This window comes from Solanum stenotomum, chromosome 3, assembly GCF_019186545.1.
Source record: "Solanum stenotomum isolate F172 chromosome 3, ASM1918654v1, whole genome shotgun sequence".
NCBI classification, from domain to species: Eukaryota; Viridiplantae; Streptophyta; class Magnoliopsida; order Solanales; family Solanaceae; genus Solanum; species Solanum stenotomum.
Genome location: NC_064284.1, coordinates 3,410,023 through 3,431,481, shown reverse-complemented (window position 1 = coordinate 3,431,481; position 21,459 = coordinate 3,410,023). Strand labels below are relative to the sequence as shown.

The following is a 21,459-nucleotide window of genomic DNA, read 5'->3' as shown; positions in this document are numbered from 1 at the left end:
ATTAGGTAGAGTAATTAGGAATGGGTAAGGTAAGTGTCTTATATTTGTAAGTAAGGATTTGTTGAAGGTCATGTGGTGTGTGGCCCCTGAGTCTATAATCCAAGAGTCAACAGATAGTTTGAAACACTTACATGACAGATTACCAATATCGGAAATTGAAGAACAACATGCTAGAATACCTGCAAAGTTCACAGCTCCACCTGTGTTGTCATTCACAATCCCTGTTGTAGTGTTACTGTCTTCTTGAATTTGAACATGTTGGAGAAGGTGCACCAACTGATCAAACTGCTGCCTTGTAAGAAGTTGGCCTTGCCTCTTATAAACAGATCCTTCAGCACTCTCAACAGGACCTTTTCCTTTGTTCATTGTGTCTTCAGGGTAACCATGAGCAATAGCTGCTGTGCCTGCATTCTTCCCTTTGGTAAACTTGAAATCCGGGGGAAATCCATGAAGTTTGTAGCACTTGTTCCTAGTGTGTCCAGGCTTCCTGCAATAGTCACAAAATAGGTTGGATCTATTTGGAGGTCTGTTGCCTCCATCATTCTTATATGATGAGACATAGTTTGTCCTGAAATTGGTGCTAGTGCTAGCAGCATTGACATGAAGGGATGTTGATTCCATGTTGAATTTGTTGTGGGGCTTGACTTCTCTTTGCCTCTCTTCCTGGACAAGAATAGAAAATGCCTAAGCCATAGTAGGCAGTGGATTCATCATCAGGATACTTCCTCTCACTATTGTGAAAGCCTCATTTAACCCCATAAGGAACTGAATAAGCCTCCTGTCTTGTTCAGCCTTGTGCATTTTCACCTTTCCTCCACAAATGCATAAACAGGTGCACTGGCAACTTGTATCCAAAGTGCTCAGTTCCTCCCATAGCCTCTTGAGTTGAGTGTAATATCCAGTGACATCGAGGTTGCCTTGGCTAAGATCATTGATCTCACGCTGGAGTTGATACAGTTTCGCACCATTTGGTTGATCATACCTATCCTCTAGTTCCACCCAGAGTTCCCTAGCATTATTAACATATTGAAGACTATCCCCAATGTCCTTCGAAAGTGAGTTTAGAATCCATGAAGTGACCATGTCGTCACATCTCTCCCATTGAGTGAGAAGTGCTGAATTTGGAGACGGCTTATCAACCTTGCCATTGATGAAACCTGTTTTGTTTTTGACAGATAGTGCTCGAAGAACACCTCGTCTCCTGGATCGATAGCCAGATCCATCAAAAATCACTGGAATAATTGCAGATCCAGCACTTTCAGATGGATGCATATAGAAAACACTGTTCAAATCGACAACAGTCTGGACTGGTGCTGGATTGTTGGCTTCTGGAGCTTGATTTTCATCCATTATGTGATGAATTTAGTGAAAAACAATGAGATGAAATGAAGAAGAACAAAAAATGGAGATCGAAGCTGAAGAGTTGAGATGAAAATTGAGAACTGAAGACTATTGAGTGCGGAAACAAAAGTAATCGAACCTTCACGGCTCTGATACCATGTTGAACTGAGGAGAATCACAGTTCCCCATTGATGAATACTTGAGCAAAAACTGTAACTGAGGGATAAGAACAGAGAGGAATATACAATTTGTAATTTGGGGAAATGAAAATTAATTCATTCATGCTAACTGTTCAACATTATATACATGATGAGAAAAAAATATCTAACACTAACTAATTAGATGCTTGAAATCAACTTCTAGAATGTTCAGTTGACAGCACTTCTAACTAACTCTGACAGCACTTCTAACTAACTTTGACAGCTCAGCTATTGTAATTACTTTCCAGCTTATACATAAAACTAAGTATAAAACTAAACCATATATCTTAATAGTAAAGGGAAACGGCGAAGCGAAGGAAATTACAAGGTAGAAAATCAAAACTCTTATAAATAAGCTATAAATTCAAGTAGTCAATCAACTGAGTTACTAAGGTCTTTAATAAACTTGAAGATACTAACTATACGCAACACAACTAAAGTTCTCATTTGCTAAATAAGTGAGTGCATTGAGAACGTACCTTTAACATAAATTTAGTATTCCAACACGAATCTATAAAACATTAGAGAGCAAGCGACCTAAACGAAGAAAATAAAAGTTTTAATCATGAATTAAAAGGTGGTCAAGCAGATTGCAAAAACTTGATTTAATCAGGCTCATGATACTAAATAGGTCTCCATCATTTTAATGTGACATTCACTGGTATAGGATTAACAACACGATCCATAATTACACAAAAAAATAATAATTGAGTTTTAATTCACAACATATTAGTATATAAATAACAAAACAGAATAGACGAAGAGAAGAGTTTACCAATGAGGATCTCACAAGTCACAAGTTAACTTTGGAAAGAGAATGCAAAATTTCATGCCCGTGTTTTTCATTATATACTACTTCCTCGGTCTAACAATACTGGTTTATTATTGACTTTGTACACTTTCTATAAAATCCAAATAACTAATAAGAAAAGAGAGATATCAGATATGTTACTTCATTTTTTTATTGTTCAACTTTAGTACTTATATATAGAAGAAGATATGGATCTTTAGAAGAACAGGTGATGAAATTTTTTTAAAAAAAATGACAAATCAAATTTTGTAAAAATAAAATGCAAAGCTTATAGAGTTACAATAGTTAATTTCAGTGGCTAAATAAATAAAAGAAGTCAAAAAGAACAAAAAAGGAAAATGAGTAATGTAAGGAAATGAAATAAATCTATATATTATAATAAAGCTGAATATGAAAACGGTGATGTGACGCTCACTAAGGGCTTCATTCTTATTTATCTTTTTTTTTTGTGATTTTATTGGCATTTTTCACTTAGTTCTTTCAATTATTTTATTTTCTTACCTCTTCAATTAAATAAATATTACTCTTAATAGATATTAATAAATTTCATAACTCCTAACCTTTCATATTCATAACCCTCAAATAATTTAATATACAAATTTATGACATCCCAAAATCACACTTATAAAAATCTATTTTGAGACATATGTGATGATTATATTTTTTACATTTTTCCTTATTCTTCATCTTTTATCTCTTTTATTAGTTAATTTTTTGTCTTCTTTGATCTGATTTTGCAAGATGAAGATTGTTAGATATTTCTGTGCAATTCGATTTTACAAGGTAAACTATTTGATATGCCTAATATGGTTATCACTTTTTCTCTGTTGCAATTATACATTCAATATTATTATTTTTGAATTCATGATATTATGAATAACAATTAATTTTTTTAGAAAAAACTGTTTCATTTTTTCTCTTTGCTTCTCTTTGTAGTTTATAGAGATTTTAATTTCTTCTTTTTGTAGTTTTTGGAGCATTATGTAATGTTGATAACAAGTTCCTCCCTTTATCTTTAACTCAAAATTAAATATTCTATAAAGTTTTTATTTGATTAGTTACCTTCATTTTTTATATTTTTGTCGTTATTGTTGTTGTTGTATGATTAACTTATTATGTTTTCATGTTAGGATATTTTTGAAAATAGAAGTTGAAAAGAAAATCAACACACACATGTATGCTACTCAATAAAGCATGTATATATAATTTTGTAGTCATGTAAATCAACCTCTAATAACTATTATGATAGAACATGAGAATGTAAAGTTAATTCATAATTTGTATAATATTGTATAATTTATAAAAAGATGTTTATTGATATGGAACTTTGTAGTCTTCATATTTTTAGTTTTTTTATATTATTAATATTAGAAGTTCTCAAGTTTTTGAGATTTTCAAAGATCACTATTACAATATGTTTAGTCAAAAATTAAAATACAAAAGTAATTGTTTAGGATAAAAATGATTTAGTTACATTGTTATCAATTACTGCTCCTCCATTGGTTCATAAATATAAAAATTCAAGTATCTTTATGTTCCGTACTTTAATGACTTTTGATGATCATAACTCCTAAATTATATTAATAATCATATTCATAATATCATTTGATATTTCATATTGTTTTCCTATAAATAGGGGCATTATAAAAATATCTATAAAAAAATGATCAAATTTATATGTATAGTAAAATTAAGATTTATATATATATATAATCCATAACTCTTTTTTTGTTCGAGAAAAACTTTAAATTCCATAATTTAATTTTCTCAATAACAAATTTATGTTAAAATGTGTTAAAAACAAATATCATATATATAAATTAATTTTCTTCTTAACAACATAAATGGAGTGTTAATAAGAATAATAAGAGTAATATTTTTTCCTTTTTTCTTTTTACCATAATAAATTTGAATATATATTAATGTTTATTAAATTTATTATTATTGAAAGCAAAATAAAAGTTTCTTTTATTTTGTCTACATTAAAGAAGGTGTTATCATTTGTATAGTTATTACTCCAATTTATTTATAATAATTACCACGATAATATTATAATAATAGATTGAGAGAGAACAACATTTTAACTTTTCATATCAACGTTTATATTTTCAACTTTTTTATCAGTATGAAAATTTATTTTTAGCAATTTTTCTGAATAAGTAATATTGAAGTCGTATTTTAATTTGTGTTTCTCTCTTTTATTATATTATTTATTAAAACATTTATCAAATAGTGAAATTAATTATTTTAAAATATATTTAAGTTTTTCTTATAACCGCGTTGTAATGACCCAGAAAATCAGTTTTGATTTTTTATTATAAAATTACCGTTTTACTCATCTCAATAGTTATCCCAAGTCACTTTTGATCAATTTGAGAAGTTGGTTTGGAAATTTTTGAGTTATTTGTTAATACGATTATTTAGTTGGCGGTTGATTTTAAATAATTAATTTCAGTTGGTGATTAATGGGTCAAGTGGTATAGTATAATTAATACCACTTAACCCATGTAAACTAATAAAACCATAAGTAAATAAAGGGGATATTATTTCTTTTAGTCACAACAAGAAAGAGAGAAACCCTATGACGATGCTCAATTTCAAAGGAGGAAGCGGGAGTGCCTTTAGGTAAAAATCTATCTAATTATTCTTTCTTATTCGTATATATTAGTGTACATGGTATGAATACTAATCATAACTAAATGGACTGGTAAAAAATGAGATGATCCTTGTTTTCTGAGGGTACAAAATTAAGTTGGCTGAAAATTGGGTCTATACAATTCTTAGTAAGCGTAAGTTATTGTGGTTGTGCAAAACAATTGATAAGTAGTAGTAGGTCTTCATAGTTTATGATATTGAATAAATAAGTGCTAAGGGTGGTCGACGGAAAATCAGAAGAATTCACGTTCTAGTAATTGTTAAACTTTATTGTTCCATTTATTTATTGGATTGGGATAACTTAATTCATGTCTTAATTATATGTTTTGTGGTTATGTGCGTTAGCTGAAACAGATTGGAGTTGGAACTTGGAAATTCTCCTAGACAGTGTAGGTGGAACAATTTCATAGGATTAAAAGTGAGAAAGTTAATAGTTTTGATTGGTTAAATGTTGATAACTGTAGTAGGTAGTGCACTTTCTTAATATTATTTGTATAGAAATAGTACATTTTCACTTGAGAATTTGCACAACCACAAGTTTGACTTACAATTAACAAATTATTAGATAGTAGTTAGGGGTATAAGATGCGTGGTTACTTTGTTTTCCCAAATTCACGTCACTGTCTGGTTACTTGATGGTAAATTGGATTTTTGTTTCGTGCATTAATTTTCTTGTTATGGTTACATTATTATTCTAGTTTTAATATATTGAGATAAGTAATTAAATATTAGGGGTTTTATATTACTTGAATACCTTTAAATTTATAATAATTGGAGGAATTAAGACTTGACCTTATCCTTGAAACTTGGAAAATATTAAGAGCTTGTTACAGATTTGGGTGAGCTTTTGGGTTTAGACTAGACACATAGTAATATGAGTGTTGTTAGTTTTGAAATCTCATTGTGGTTATGTACTTGAATAGATTACATTGATTTGGAAACTCAACGAAAAGGGAAGGCTCAAGTCTCGGAGTGAATTGTGAATCAATTGAGGCAAGTATATTTCTAAACCCTTGTTAAGTGTATGAAATTCGTGTATTTCCTTGTAATATGTGTTTGGGGGTAATGAGACTTGGTGATGAGTTGAATTGTCCACATTGATTAATTCTAATGATGAATAAGGGGTAATAAAAGGCAATGTGATTAATTGTTTGTGATGTGTTGAGAATGGGTGAAGACTTGTTGAATCATTGTTGATGTTGTATCATGATTGTGTTGTTGTGAATTGTGCAATGTTATGAAAATGGTCATCTCCTCATTATTTGTGTGAACATGTCATTTGCATTGTTCTATGACATGGTTGTGACAAGTGTTATGTGAACTGAGAAAAAATAAGAAATTAAAGAGGATGTACAATTTCGAGGAACGTATCGCGCGCCGCGATAGATACTATATTTCGAGGGACGTGTCGCGCGCCGTGACGGATACTATATTTCGAGAGACGTATTGCGCTCCGTGATGGTTACTATTATCGAGGGTCGTATCGCGCGCCATGATGGATGCATGGATAGATATGTCCCTCATAGGTCCCGGACTGAAAAACAAGGGGTGTGTATCGTTAGGTCAGACATGCATCACTACACTTGACATTGCATTGCATATCTTTATTATTGGTGAACTTGATCTTGTGTGTTGCTGATCTTGTAAGTACCTTTCTGTGGAACTTGTGACTGATGAATATTGAACCTGTTGTTGAAGATATGCAATTGTTAGAATGTTGTTGTTGAGGATATGAAACTGTTAAAGTGTTGTTGTTGAGGATATAAAATTGTTAGAGTGTAGTTGTTGAGCTATGTGCTTTGCAAATTGTGAACTGTTAGGTTGAGTTGGTTTTATGCAGGTTATAGTTGTGGAGGTTCGGTTGGTGTGTAAAGGAGTACCCGTATTCTATCCCCTTAACTTGTGTTTAGAGGTTTACTTGCTGAGCCCCTTGCTACTACATTTTTTTGTAGGTTACTAGCCCAGACCTTTGTGATATATTCTCCTCTTTTCCGAGGCTTCTTGGAGATTTGTGAGGTAGCTATTTGTCAACTCAACAGACTTTCTTACTCCCATTTATGATCTTGTTCTATTATAGAAACAAGGTCATTTGAGACTTGTGTTTTTCTTTTGAATCAATTGTAATATATACTTTAGAGGCTTGTACACGTGACAACCAGATTTTTGGGGGTATTTTTGAGTTGATTATAAAGTTTTCACATTTTATTGTAATGGTTGAGTTTTAGGCTGACTTGTCTTGGTGGGATAAGACGAGTGTCATCACGTCCATTGTTGGGTCGTGAAGCGCAGACAAGTACACTAGTAATATTAGTGACGAGATTAAGGGAGTATAGAAAAAGAGATTAATAGCATTGATGATGAAAGAAATTAAATATAATTATGTCATATATAAAATTGTAAGGTGAAATTTTTAGTCTTTCAAAATTAGAAAGAAAGACAAAAAAAAAAAAATTTAAAAGAGAGAAATAACAAATATTTTATCTATAGTTTGAAAATTGTTGGACCGTCAAATATATATATATATATAGAGAGAGAGAGAGAGAGGCGTATTCATGATTTATAGATAATGGGTGCACTATTACAAAAAGGTGGATCTGAGACATAAATTTGATCGGTTAGATTCTTTTTACTGAAAACCATTAAAATTTTAAAATCATAGGTCCAAAATTAACTTTTATTTATCCAAAACAGTTACAAAATCTTAGAAAGAAAACTAAAACAAGATAGATAAAAGATTCAAATTTCTAACCTCACCTAGAGAGGTACACCCAATCATCATAATACTACATTATATGATACTTCGAGTCTGGGTTCACGCATCTATATTTAAATATTTTTAAAAAATATAACACTACTATATATGATTTCGGAAGGGGACCATGGGTTCACGTGAATCCGATGACCCCCTCCTGTATACACCCATATATATATATGTATATATATATATATATACATCATATAATAATTCTTTTGCTTGCTTTTTATTCATTTTTTGTATAAATAAATTTTAGATCTTTAATTATTTTTAGTAGCCATAAATAATGAAATGATCCCAATTACTAAATACTAGTGTATAAATTATAATGATAAAATATGTAAATTTTATTACACTTACAAGGATTTCATATCGGATTAGGAAAAGAATTTTAAGGGACATTAGTGTGTTTTGTACTAAAGGAAATGTGTTCCACTAAAAATGATTTTATAGAAAATGTTTTTTGAAAAATAAGTGAATTTCTTTTTAGTGAACATATTCATACACATAAATAAAGAATCTCGAATATCCTTTAAATGTTATCTTTATTATTATTATTATTATTAACAACAAAGGTTATGTTTATTGGTAGTGCGACAAGCAGAATAATCTTGGAGAAATTCAACTGAACCTAATGCTAAACATCCATCAAGGAATTAGAAAAAACACAAATTGAATTAAAAGCCTGCCCTCACTTTGGGCTAAATCTATGGACTGCTTTGAGCTACTAGAAATAAATGGATTTAGTTGAATTATGTCCAAACTTAACCATTATTAATGTAGCCCATACTAACTCATTAAAATTTGAGAAAGTTTCATAAAACACGCTAATTTAGGTGTTAATTACTCAATGAAATGATAGTTTCATAATTACATATATTTTTGAGTTTTTCTTTAGATACATTGTACCTGATAAATGTATCTCACTTAAAACTACTTCTTTCACTCGCTTTTCCCTCACTTATTCCTAACTATTTGTATCTATATATAATTCACAATTTTATGTATCCAGTATCAACTATACGCTGATGTATTCTTTATAATAAAATAAATACATCAATGTTTCATCAATTACAATCAGTTATATGTAATTGGTTGTGGGCCTTGTGTCGAAAAGCTATGTATGAAGCACTGATGTAATAATTTAATACCAAAAAAAAAAACTTTCATGCAATTTTAATGGCATGGGTACTTCTAACTAGGGTGTACATAGGTCGGTGTGGTTTGTTTTTTCATTAAAAAAATATAAACCAATTATTTCGGTTTATTAAATCTAAAAATCAAATCAAATCACATAAAGTCGGTTTTGCGGTTTCGGCTTTAGTCGGTTATTTTGGTTTTTTACAACTATACGTTGTTTGAAAAAGAGATCAAATATATTTTCGCTTACCTGTGTGATAAGCTAAACTTAAAAAATGTTAAATGAATAGAAATTTTTGAAAAGACAGTAAAATTCACATGAGTACAAAATATATTTTTTGAAATATCAACGCTCATTATGTTGAATTAATAAGATTAAAGGCTACATGCAAACTGAATACAAAACAAAATATTTACAAAGTAAATTGTTAACTTTGAATTTGAAAAACTATAACAATATAATTGTCACTTCGAATTTTAATACAAAATAAAATATTTACAAATTTTACAAGCCCAAATTTGAAATAAAATATATAAACATTGAAAACTATAAACTAACTAAAAATATATTAACAAAGTAGATTATAAATAATATTTTTTATCTATAAATAAAATAAAATAAAGTAAGAACCGACCACTCTTGGTTTGGTTTGGTATTAAAAGAAAAAAAGTTAAACCGAACCCAAACCAAACCGACATAATATATATATATATTTATGTCAGTTTGGTTTGGGTTCAGTTTAACTTTTTTCTTTTAATACCAAACCAAGAGTGGTCGATTTTTTTTTCAACCACCAAACCAACCAAACCAAACCACAAATCGATTTTTTTTTTCGGTTTGATTTGGTTCATCAGTTCGGTTTGACTTTACGGTTTGGCTTGTACACCTCTACTTCTAACCCCTTATTAGATAGTCGTATATATACCTAAATCATAATAACTAACAATTTGAAATATATAATAAAAATTTGGACTCTACATTTCATTATTTGTGTCACATAAATTAAAATGGAAAGAGTAGCATATATTGGGTTCGTGCTGACACAGACTCTATGTCTAGTTTATTTTATAATTCTATTCATGATTTCAACTTTAACATAAAATTAGAACTTGAAGTAATTAATGTAGGAGTATTTTAAGTAGAATAAAGGTTTTCACCACAAAATTTTGAGTTTTTCTCCAAGTGAAATCTTCGTCCCATGTACTATTTCAACTTTCAAATATTCTTTTTGAATTTTAATACTCTTTATTTAACTTTAATTATTCTCTCTATTTCAATTTTGTGGACCATTTGATTCGGTCCCAAAATTAATAAATAAATGAAGAATTTGAAATCTAAAATAAATTAATTAGTTTTAGATATTTTTAAGTTAAAAATAATCTCTTTAAAATTATATATATTAACATTCTTTTTGTTATACCCTATTTTTATCGAACAATCTATCTGTCCCCAAAAAAAAAAAGGCAAAAGTTTATGTATAGTTTATTCTTTTCAGACCTGACTTGTGAAACTAAACTGAAGATGTTATTGATATGTTTTTTTTTTTTAGAAAGAATAAAAAAAAAATATAATGCAAGGAATACTTAATTTTTTCATGTTGAACATTTTTTTTTAAAAAGGCAAAGAGTCATTTGGTGAAGAAATACATTAGTGAATGACTTTATATTTTCTTCTTTTTACTATTTTTTTTCCTTCTTATTTCCTTGGAAGGAGCTAAAGTATGGGTCATATTCAACTAATTAATACATTATTCTTTTACATTAATATTATAGGATTACCTACCCTTCAAACACCTTCTAGTCACCTCCTTGCTTGTGGACTATTCTAATTAAGAGCGGAGCCATAATTTTGCTTACGAGTTCGATAAGATTCAGAAATTTTGGCTCAAATTTATATTTATAATAAACATGTATGAAATATACGTATAATAATTTTGCTTACGGATTTGAAAAGATTCAAAAAATTTGACTTAAATTTATATTTATAATAAACATGTATGGAATATACGTATAATAATTTGTCAAAAATTGATGAATAAATCGTGGTTTTAAAATTTAAAATTATCGAGTCAAAATTCTTGCTCCTCCTTTGATTTGAATACAGAAACAACCAAACGAAGTCAAAATTTCCAAAGTCAGTCACTTGGTTGGTGCAGATTCCATCTCCACATCTTTGTTTTATACAAGCAGAGTTTCCACATTGTTTACAGCACACTAATTAATTACCAAAAATAACGAAACATACCTACCAATATATGCAAAAGACGGATGGAATTTAATGAAAGAAAGCAAAGTAAAAGCCGCACATCGTATTAGAACGGGATGAGCAATATGTAAACTAGCATCCGATGTACTATATGATAAAAACGTATTGCAAAATTTGAGGTCAAGTTCTACAGAATAGTGGGTAGACTAGCATTAGTATGTAGGATAAAGTACTGACAAGTTAAGAATGTTCACGTTCAAAAGATGATTTTTTTGGGGGATTAGACATGACATGACACAACTTCAATTCAATGTGACCTGACCCTAGATAGAAAGATATGAAGGTTGAGAATTCGAATAGAAGATAAGTAGAAAGCTGAGTGTGATGGTACTTTAGGTGGGAGTGGCATGGATCTCGCCTCATACGTCCTATTATCTTTAATTAATAGTAGTAATTAGTAATCGCGCAAAAACAAATTCAATGTTTTCCGTAATCTGTTGCTCCATTTTGATATATGCATGTAGCTTAATATTTTGGTGTCATTTTTTTTTTCCTTCATGCAACCTATTTCTGAGTACTTCACTTTTTGAACCAAGAGTATAACAAAAACAATTTCTCCTGTACTTACAATGATAAAAGTAAGATCTGATTAAATTTTATTCTTATCCTCCATAATCTTATTTGTTTAATTACGTTGAATATATTATCGTAAACAAAAGTAAAAGCCAGACGGAATTTTTCTTTCACATGTAAAAACAGAAAGAATGCTACTGATCTGTCAGTGATAAAAATTGCTTATGAACCCAACCAACTTGAATATTTTATTTGTTCGAAATTTACTGACCTAGATGATTCAATAACGTGTTGTAGAAGTCGATTCTAGAAGGTTTTAACACACTATTAAACTAGACTATATTTTCATTAGTCTTTTTTAAGTGAAAGAGGAAGAACATTTCTCATTTCCATATCACACTCTTGTCGGTGATTAATTAAAATAATACTTTGAATATGGTATACTATTCTCCGATTTAGTTCAAACCCTCATAATTTTAACGAAAAGATTTCAAACAATTAATACTATCAACTAGACCGTAACTCTATATATATATGTGATATGTATAAAATATTCATATCTTATGTTAGAAGGCAATTTAAATAAGAGGAACTTTCACATATAGCAACTCAAAAATAGATTAATTACTCTTCATAGCTATATTTGACAATTACAATTCGTAGCTACATGTTATAGGGGGGAGAGAGGCAAGCAAGACTGGGAGAGAGAGGAGAGAGACGACCGAGAGAGGGAAATTAAGAATGAGAGAGAGGTGAATTGTATATGTAAATCGGTTAGATAATTTTATACATATGTATTTGTATATATGACAAGCGTGATTGGGAGAGGGAGGAGAGAGGAGAGCGAGATTAGGAGAGGGAGGAGAGAGGCGAGCGATATTGGGAGAGGAAGGAGAGAGGCGAGCGAGATTGGGAGAGGGAGGAGAGAGGTGAGCGATATTGGGAGAGGAAGGAGAGAGGCGAGCGAGAGAGTGCAGAGAGTAGGAGAGAGGTGAATTGTATATGTATATCGGTTAGATAATTGTATATTATACATATGCATTTGTATATATGGCAAGAGAGATTGGGAGAGGGAGGAGAGAGACGAGCGAGAGATGACATAGAGTGGGAGAGAGGTGAATTGTATATGTATATCGGTTACGTTAGATAAATGTATATTATACATATGTATTTGTATATTCTGGCGAATTATACATATACAAACGTGACTAATTTACAAACTCAAAGTCAGCCAACGTAATTAATGAATAATGTTAATCTCGAGTGGTAATTATAACAAACTATAACTATGATGAGTAATTAAATAGTATAAATTTACTTAACCGCGTAATTTTCTCAATAAACAATTATTGGACTAACGTGACTTGTTCGATTTTTTCTATTTAAATATGTTGACTCCATGGAGTCTTTTTCTTTTAACCTTTTCAAGGAAACATCGTGCATAGGAATTATTTTTTTATTTATTTTTTTTTTTACAAGAGTGTGTCCAATTGCGGAGAATGGGAACTACTCCAAATAAAGGGGGCGTAAACTTCAATTGCCGACATGCTTGTTGGGTCGTTCCGCCAATCACTCAAGCACTATAAAAAGGCACTACACATATGTGGTGTATATAAAATTTTTGTGCTTTATTAATTGAAGGACTTGTTTAGTTGGAAATAAATTATCTCAAACTAATTAATTTTGGATGAATTAATTTCACTTTATATATGAGATAACTTATTTTCTCACTATGACAATCAAAAGTGGATAAAATAATTTTATATTTTATAACATAATTATTATATCTTATATCTCATACCAAAAGATTTCTAAAACTATAACGACCATGTTTTGTTAAAATTTAAAATTTTAAAGACAATTATGACGCTTTTCGTTATTAATGTGAAAAACGTATACTCCATCTATTTCAAAGAATCTCTTACTTTTATTTGTAGTCTATTAAAAAATAACTACTTTTTTTATTTGATAATTCTTTAACTTTCACATGACATGTTTAAGATCACAAAATTAAATGATATTTTAATACAATTACCATAATTAAAAGTATTACATATTTATTTTCTAAACTTTATATCAAATAAATTGAAATCGAGGCCAAACAACCAAAAGTAAAGTTTGAGAAAGTGTGTGGAACCATAAAAAAAATTGCAGATAGTGATAGGTATTTTATCTCAAGTTTCAAGTCCTAAATACGAAATCACTTTAGTAAAAAGTATTTTACTTCTCAAATTAAGAGGGTATTTAGATGGACTTAAAAGTTGATCAAACCTATTTTTTAAGTCAACTTTTAATTTCTAAAAGTTTTTGACAATATATAAAAATAACTTAAAATAAGTAAAAAATGACTTCAAATAAGTTAAGAAATGTTTGACAAGTTAAAAAATAACTTAAAATAAGTTAAAAATTAAAAACAGTTTTCCCTACTTTTTATAAACGATTTTTTCTAAATTAATCCAAATGGGTTAGACGAAATGTAAAGCGCGTGGGCTAGCATTACACGTTGCGCATTGTGGAAAAACTCAAAATGCTACGAATCCGAAGATGACCTCATGTACCTGACGTCATGAAATTTGTGAATGGAGGGACGGACGCATTTATATTCTCATTCAGCAGTAGGCCGCAACCAGCCAGGGAGAAAAAATACACATAGAAAACATTGACATAACAGATCGAATACACATTATATTATATTAATGAGAGAATAAAGAGAAGTAATTGCACTAGCAGCAGTATTGACAATTAATCAGCTAGCCGGCTTGAATGCTACTTATGGACGGAGAAAAGAAGAGGAAGAGAACAGCAATCGGCGCCGGAGATCGGAGTAAGGATGAGGTAGAAGCTACTGTGAAAGAGGAGGAGTCGCCGTCAGAGGCGGAGGTTGACGAGTTCTTCGCGATCTTACGGAGGATGCATGTGGCGGTGAAATATCTCCAGAGAAATGCTCAGATTCGGCCGGAAAACGTTAACGCATCGCCGGACAGTGCTGACGGTGTCGCAGTTGGACAGAAGAGAGAACGGGGAATCGTGAGAAAAGGTGATTTGGACCTCAACACTCTGCCGGACGGCGGAGACTAATTAACGCAGTTTAAGCATAGGTTAATTACAGAAATGCACCCTTAATTATCGTAGATTCTTAAGATTGATCTGCTGTACAGATTAATTAATCAAAGCCTTTTTTTATATATATTTCTCCGGTAAACGGTTTGCTCTTTGTGATTTTCTTTAATAAATTTAATTTATTTTATCATAACATGTTTCATGCTTGCAGCGCATGCATAATCTTTTCATACCATTTGATTTCTTTGGAATATGTTATTATAATTTATAAGTGTATAATTTTTAGATATATAAGCTTTCATGTCTAAATTTAAAATAAAAAATAAAAAATTTTACTCTCGAACCGAACCGCATGACAAAGTAATATGATCAGAAATTGAGTTCTACAATAAAAACCAACCGTGGAAGTTACAAATTGAGTTCTTTTCATGTGGAATTCAATAGTTTAGACTATATATATATATATATATATTATGAAAAGGGGTTTAAAATATAATTTAAGTAAACGGAAGAGCTTTTGGCCAAAAACATACATAAATTATACCCGATTTAAATTACTTTCTTAAATTATTATTTTTAACAGAAATCATCCTTTAATTATTTAAAATTTGATAACTTTCATCATTTTGTTCAAATTTGTCAAAAATTAACAAATTCTTCACAAAAACATGTACGATTCACACTACTCTCAACAAAACTCCTTAAAACACCCCCAATAAACCTTTTATGTTCATTCTTCTAAAATAATATTGTGAATTTTTTAGCAATAACGTTTAAATTGTCATCCTTTTAATTAGCAATTTTGTTTTTATTTACTTTTCATTTGATTTGATATCAAAGAATTATCAGTTGAAATGTTTTCTTCTCACTGAATCTGTAAAAAGTGGTGTCGATCGGAGATTTTTACTTCTAATAATGAAAAACGAAACCCGTGTACTAGAGATCAAAATCAGCTAAATCTTGATCACCTCAACTATCAATTTGCCCCAGAAAATTATTGATCTAATGACATTTTGACTTTGCAAGGTGAAGATGGTGTGAAATTAAACTCCAACTCCACTCAGTTGGTAAAGGAGAAGAGCAGATCATGTCTCCTCGTAGACTCACACCGTTCTAACATTGTTTTTTTTAACAACAAACAAGGGTTTCAAAAAAAATAGTTTTTATTTTTGGAAGCTTTTTCCAACATGTAATAAATTATAGAATTTTTTTTGAGTATAGTATGAATTGCATATGTTTTTGTGTGAATTCGCTAATTTTTTGACAAATTTTTATAGAGGGATAAAAGTTGTTAAGTTTTAAATATTTGGAGGATGTTTTTTTTGTTAAGAAGGATAATTTAAGAATGTAGTTTAAGTTGGGGGTATAGTTTAAGAATGTTTTTTGCCAAAAGCTCTAAACGAAATTTTATTTTATTAATTTTTATTCTTCTTTAATAATTATTTAACTCATTATTTGATTGAGTCAAAATTGTCCTTATTTTACACAAAATTTAACCGGTGACTAATAAGAACATATTTGAACTGACATGCATATATTAAGGTATGTTTATTCCAATTTACTTTCTAACTAAATATATGTAATTACATGTGAAGTTGCATTTTTAAAGCAATTTAGTTAAACTATATTGAATTTTTCACCATTTTAAGTCAACACATTGTCACATTGACTGAGTCTAAATTTAATGAGTCCGGAGATAAAAGGGTAAAAAAAAATTGTCAAAAATTTCAAAAGGGCACATCAAATTTTTTTAAAATCAAAAGGGCAAAATCGCTCCTGACGAAGCGATTTCCCTCTGACTAAATTAAAATAGCAGCAATTTTGTAAAAAAAAAAAAAAATCTTTTATTAAAAATCGCTGCCACAGCAGTGATTTTAAATCAGAATTTTTTTTTCCTTACACATCGTTGCAGGGGCAGCATTTTTCATGCCTAGTGCTATTATTTTCATGCCTATTGTTAATTATTAATAATATAAAAAATGATAAACAAGACAGACAGTATACTCAATAAAATTGTTGAAGCATGAGGAAAATTGAATTATATATCATAAATAATAATAAAAGAATATTAAATTTTACTGTTGTCGTACGATTTTTAGGAGCGATTTTCTTCTGACAAAAGTTGTCATACGTTAAAAAATAAAAATCGCGGCTAAGATCACTGCCTTAGCAACGATTTTCTCAAAAAAAAAAAAATCTTCAAAATTGCTGCTATTTTCTCAAAAAAAAATCTTTTTTTCTTGTTTTTGGTTAAGAATTTTTTTTAAAAAGTTTATTTTTAATTTAATATTCTTTTATTATTATTTATGATATATAATTCCATTTTCCTCATGCTTCAACAATTTTATTGAGTATACTGTCTATCTTGTTTATCATTTTTATGTTATGAGTAAGAATTAACAATAGGCATGAAAATAATAGCACTAGGCATGAAAAACGCTGCTCCTGTAGCAATGTGTAAGGAAAAAAAATTCTGATATAAAAAAATAAAAAAAAATTATTTACAAAATCGCTGCCCTTGCAGCTATTTTGTCATTTTGTCAGAGGGAAATCGTTTCGTCAGGAGCGATTTTGCCCTTTTGATTTTAAAAAAAGTTGATGTGCCCTTTTAAAATTTTTGACAATTTTTTTGCCCTTTTGGCTCCGGACTCTAATTTTAAGCAACTTCATATCAATTTTGAACAATTTAAATTAGAAGTTCTAAGTAAAGAAACGATAATCATAATGTCATAAAACAAAAAAAATAAAAAATCATAATGTAATAAATTTCCCTTGTTTGCGACTAATTTTATCTATATTATTGATTGATAAAAGTTTATTTAATTTTTACCCTTTTTTTTCTTGCTACTAATTTTATATATGGAAGTGGGAATTAGGAGCCAATAGTGGACAAAGTAAAGATGACTAGAAGTTTATTCTTCCAAGTTGTTGATCCCGTTGTACTAGTTTTAAAAGATTATTGTTTTTTAAACTAACCTAAACAAGTTTATTAATTCTACTAATTAATTGAAATATATATTTTAAAAAGACTTTACTTTTGAGTTTTATGTGTATATTTAAGTTGTCTTTGTCTCCAAGGGCGGACTTACCTTGTTGGTTGGAAAAGTACATTGTATATACATATATATTCAATCTGTTTTTTTAAAACAAAACACTGTATATAATTAATTTGACCCCACTTGAACCAATAGTAACACGTAGCCCAGCGACAAAGTAATTACAATTTGATTGATACATCACGGATACGATTTTCACCCACAACATTTAATATTGCTTCATTTTTTTTTATATGTTGAACCCACTTAGTAAAATTTTTGGGTCCGTCACTGTTTGTCTGAGTAGTTGTGTACTATAGCATGAGAAGAAGAATAAAACATAGTTGAAAAAGTAGAAGGAATCTTTTATTTATTTTTTCATTTTCAAGTCTTACTAATCAACATATGGTAACCAATTAGTCTCGAAGACTCTATTCTATTTCTATTAGTGTGAGGGATAAGAATAAATAGTTGTAGGATAAAATAAATAGTCCTGAAATAATATTTTGATTTCTTGTTTGGTTGTTATGTTTGGAATACCTTATTACCCATTTATACATAGTGATGGGATAAATTATCTCATATATATAATGGGATAAGTTATCTCATAATAACTAATCTCAAAATAATTAATCTTGGATAACCTGTTCTCAACCAAACGAAGCTTTAATACTTAATGAACCACTCTTCGTATACGCTTCCACTACCATTCTATTACCTCAAATCGTAACACTTACGACTTTGAAAATGTATTTCTTTTGAATAATATTTTTTCTAATGAAAAAAGCTTTTACAAAATGTATTTTGAAGAGTAGCATGTTATGTCTGATTAATATATTTTAGAAACACTTTTGTCAATAGAACAATACTTTGTGCTTGATTTATGCCTCAAAAGTGCTCTCGAGTATTATTTTTTTTAGAAACGTGATCACATTACACAGAAAATAATCCAAACATAATTATGGAATTTCTTAAACGGTGAATGCATATGTGAAATTGCAATGTATATTTCTAAGAAACGCTAATGAAATTACCTAAACGTAAATTTTTTTAAAAAAAGTTATAAATAATTAAAGTGATTATTGACACGAGGGTAAGCACGTGGTTTGACTGTTTGACTAATGTAACAAAATATTCTGCCAATAATGTTGGGAGACTTTCTATGAATTTTCTGTCCGGAAATAAGGAAAAAGGGTAAAAATAGCGAGATTTTACTTAATTATAAAAGATATAGCGGTATTTTGATTTTAGAATATATCAAAATATATTGAGTTTGTGCACATAAATGTGTATTTATTGTAGCAGGAATGTTATACTTTATTCATGTGCATAATAATACTGAAAATACATTATATTCTACACTTAATATACGTATCCATGCGTATACGATGTCTTTGTCTAACTATATCCGTGTGAATATTAAGTGTATACATGCATATCTGATATAAAACTTCAAATTATTACTATGTTATTTAATTTTTTTAAAATTACTACTATTTCAGATAAATATAGATTTTAAATTTTCAAAACAGCAATATTTTAGCTTTTAGTGGGACTCCTTAGCAACAGTTTCATTATTTATTAAAAATGTCATTATTTTAGTTTGTTAATGAATTAGTTATGTATTTATTTTATTTTGATTAATTTGAAAGAATACAACTAATTAATAACAGAATAGAGAAAATCATGGAACAAAAAAATTCAAAAAAGGTAAAAAAGATTTTAAATACAAATCAGTTACGTTTTGAAAAGAGCATAAATAGCCATCTTTCGGTCGAGCGTTTTTTTTCTTTCTTTTTAAGAACATAAAAAAAAAATTAAAATAATTTAGTTTGTCTTCCGAATCATTCATCTGATAACTTTCAAAACTTCTTCAAGTTGAATATGACATATTTTTGAAACAAAATTTTTCAAAATTGACAACTATAAATTTGTCGCATCCAGTGAACAATCGAAAAGCAATCAGGTATTTTTTTCGATTTTTTTATTTGTTTGGATGAGATATTCGTATATGTCGAGTACAAGAGTTATTTTTTTTCTGATTGAATCAGTGAAATCTTTGTATGCATTGGGATTTATAGCTTTTTTCGGATGTTTTGTATCCAAATTATGATGTATAACGAATGAAATTGTTTTTTTTTTAGTTTAGTAGCTGTTTTTTCTGTTTGAATGCATATAATAATTTGTATCCCATTAAGTTAATGTAATTAATCGATCGTGAACTATATGTTGAATACAACAATATATGAATACAAAGTGAGATGAAAATACAAAGTTATAAATACAAAGTGAGATTGAATATAAAGTTGTGAATACAAAAGAAATTAAATACTCTCTTCATTTGAAATACAAAGTGACTTTGAAAGGTAAAGTAGGCACATAAAATACAAAACTTGTTGGTATACAATTAGGNNTGTATCCCATTAAGTTAATGTAACTAATCGATCATGAACTATATGTTGAATAAAACAATATATGAATACAAAGTGAGATGAAAATACATAGTTATAAATACAAAGTGAGATTGAATATAAAGTTGTGAATACAAAAGAAATTAAATACTCTCTTCATTTGAAATACAAAGTGACTTTGAAAGGTAAAGTAGGCACATAAAATACAAAACTTGTTGGTATACAATTAGGTTGAATACAAACCAAAAGAGAAATACAAACTTGTTCACATATAAATTAAGATTGAAATACATAATGAATATCCAATAAAATACAAAATTGTTAGCATACAGTTAGGATGAATATAAATTAAGAAGGAAATACAACATGTTGGTATACTAATTGAGATTGAAATACAATGTAAAAACAAAAAATGTAAAACTTGTTGATATATAGATACAATGAATACACAAATAAACTGTTGATTCAAACATTGCAGATGCTTTCCCCAAATCTAAAACCCTAAAAGCAAATACAAATGTATTAAAAATCAAACAAAATAAACATATGAATGATTTTGTAGATTCTAATAAATCTGAAATATTAAAACGAAATAAAAAAAAATTTAAAAAAATTGTTTAATCTACTAAAAATCTAAAATACATAAATTTTACATGAATATGTAAACAAACTTGCATAAAAATCGAAAAAATTAACGGAAAATTCGTAATATGTACAATGCGAAATATAAATCATAAACGGTGATATTGAAAAGAAATCTAAATAACTAATTGAAATACATATATATTAGATGAATATGTAAACAAACTTGCATAAAAATTGAAAAAATTGACGAAAAATTCGTAATATGTACAATGCGAAATATAAACCATAAACGGTGATATTGAAAACAAATCAAAAGAAATCTAAATAACTAATCGAAATGGATATTGGAAATTACCTTACCAACCGAGAATCTGCTTGAATTAATAAAGAGATTTTGTTTAACAATAAAGAAAATTTCTTGATGAACAACAATTTAGCACCTTGAAGAAAGATAAACTTGAAACGTGAAAGGTGGGAAAGAAACGTGAAAGTTGGGGAAGAAACGTGAATGGTGATGAAAAAAAGTTAATGGTATTGGTTTAATTTTTTTTTTCACTTTAAACGGTTATTGGTATATAATTTGTTTCAATATAGGACTCTTTCCATAAATAAAATTAATTTAAAATACTAAAATCTGAATACATATTATTTTATAAAAATATTGTCATTCTGCCATTTTAAATAAAT

At 29.0% G+C, this 21,459-nt stretch overlaps 2 protein-coding genes across 2 annotated transcripts; one reads left to right on the top strand and one right to left on the bottom strand.

Annotated features, from left to right (window-relative positions):
* Positions 1 to 684: 684 nt before the first annotated feature.
* LOC125857737 (uncharacterized) lies at positions 685 to 1,350 on the bottom strand. The gene has a single exon (XM_049537364.1). It carries the CDS (start codon positions 1,348 to 1,350, stop codon positions 685 to 687), a length of 666 nt encoding a protein of 221 aa, XP_049393321.1.
* Positions 1,351 to 14,315: 12,965 nt separating this feature from the next.
* LOC125859922 (uncharacterized) lies at positions 14,316 to 14,932 on the top strand. Its single transcript, XM_049539777.1, has one exon. The coding sequence runs from the start codon at positions 14,445 to 14,447 to the stop codon at positions 14,757 to 14,759; it is 315 nt and encodes a 104-aa protein (XP_049395734.1). The 5' UTR covers positions 14,316 to 14,444; the 3' UTR covers positions 14,760 to 14,932.
* The last annotated feature ends 6,527 nt before the right edge of the window (positions 14,933 to 21,459 follow it).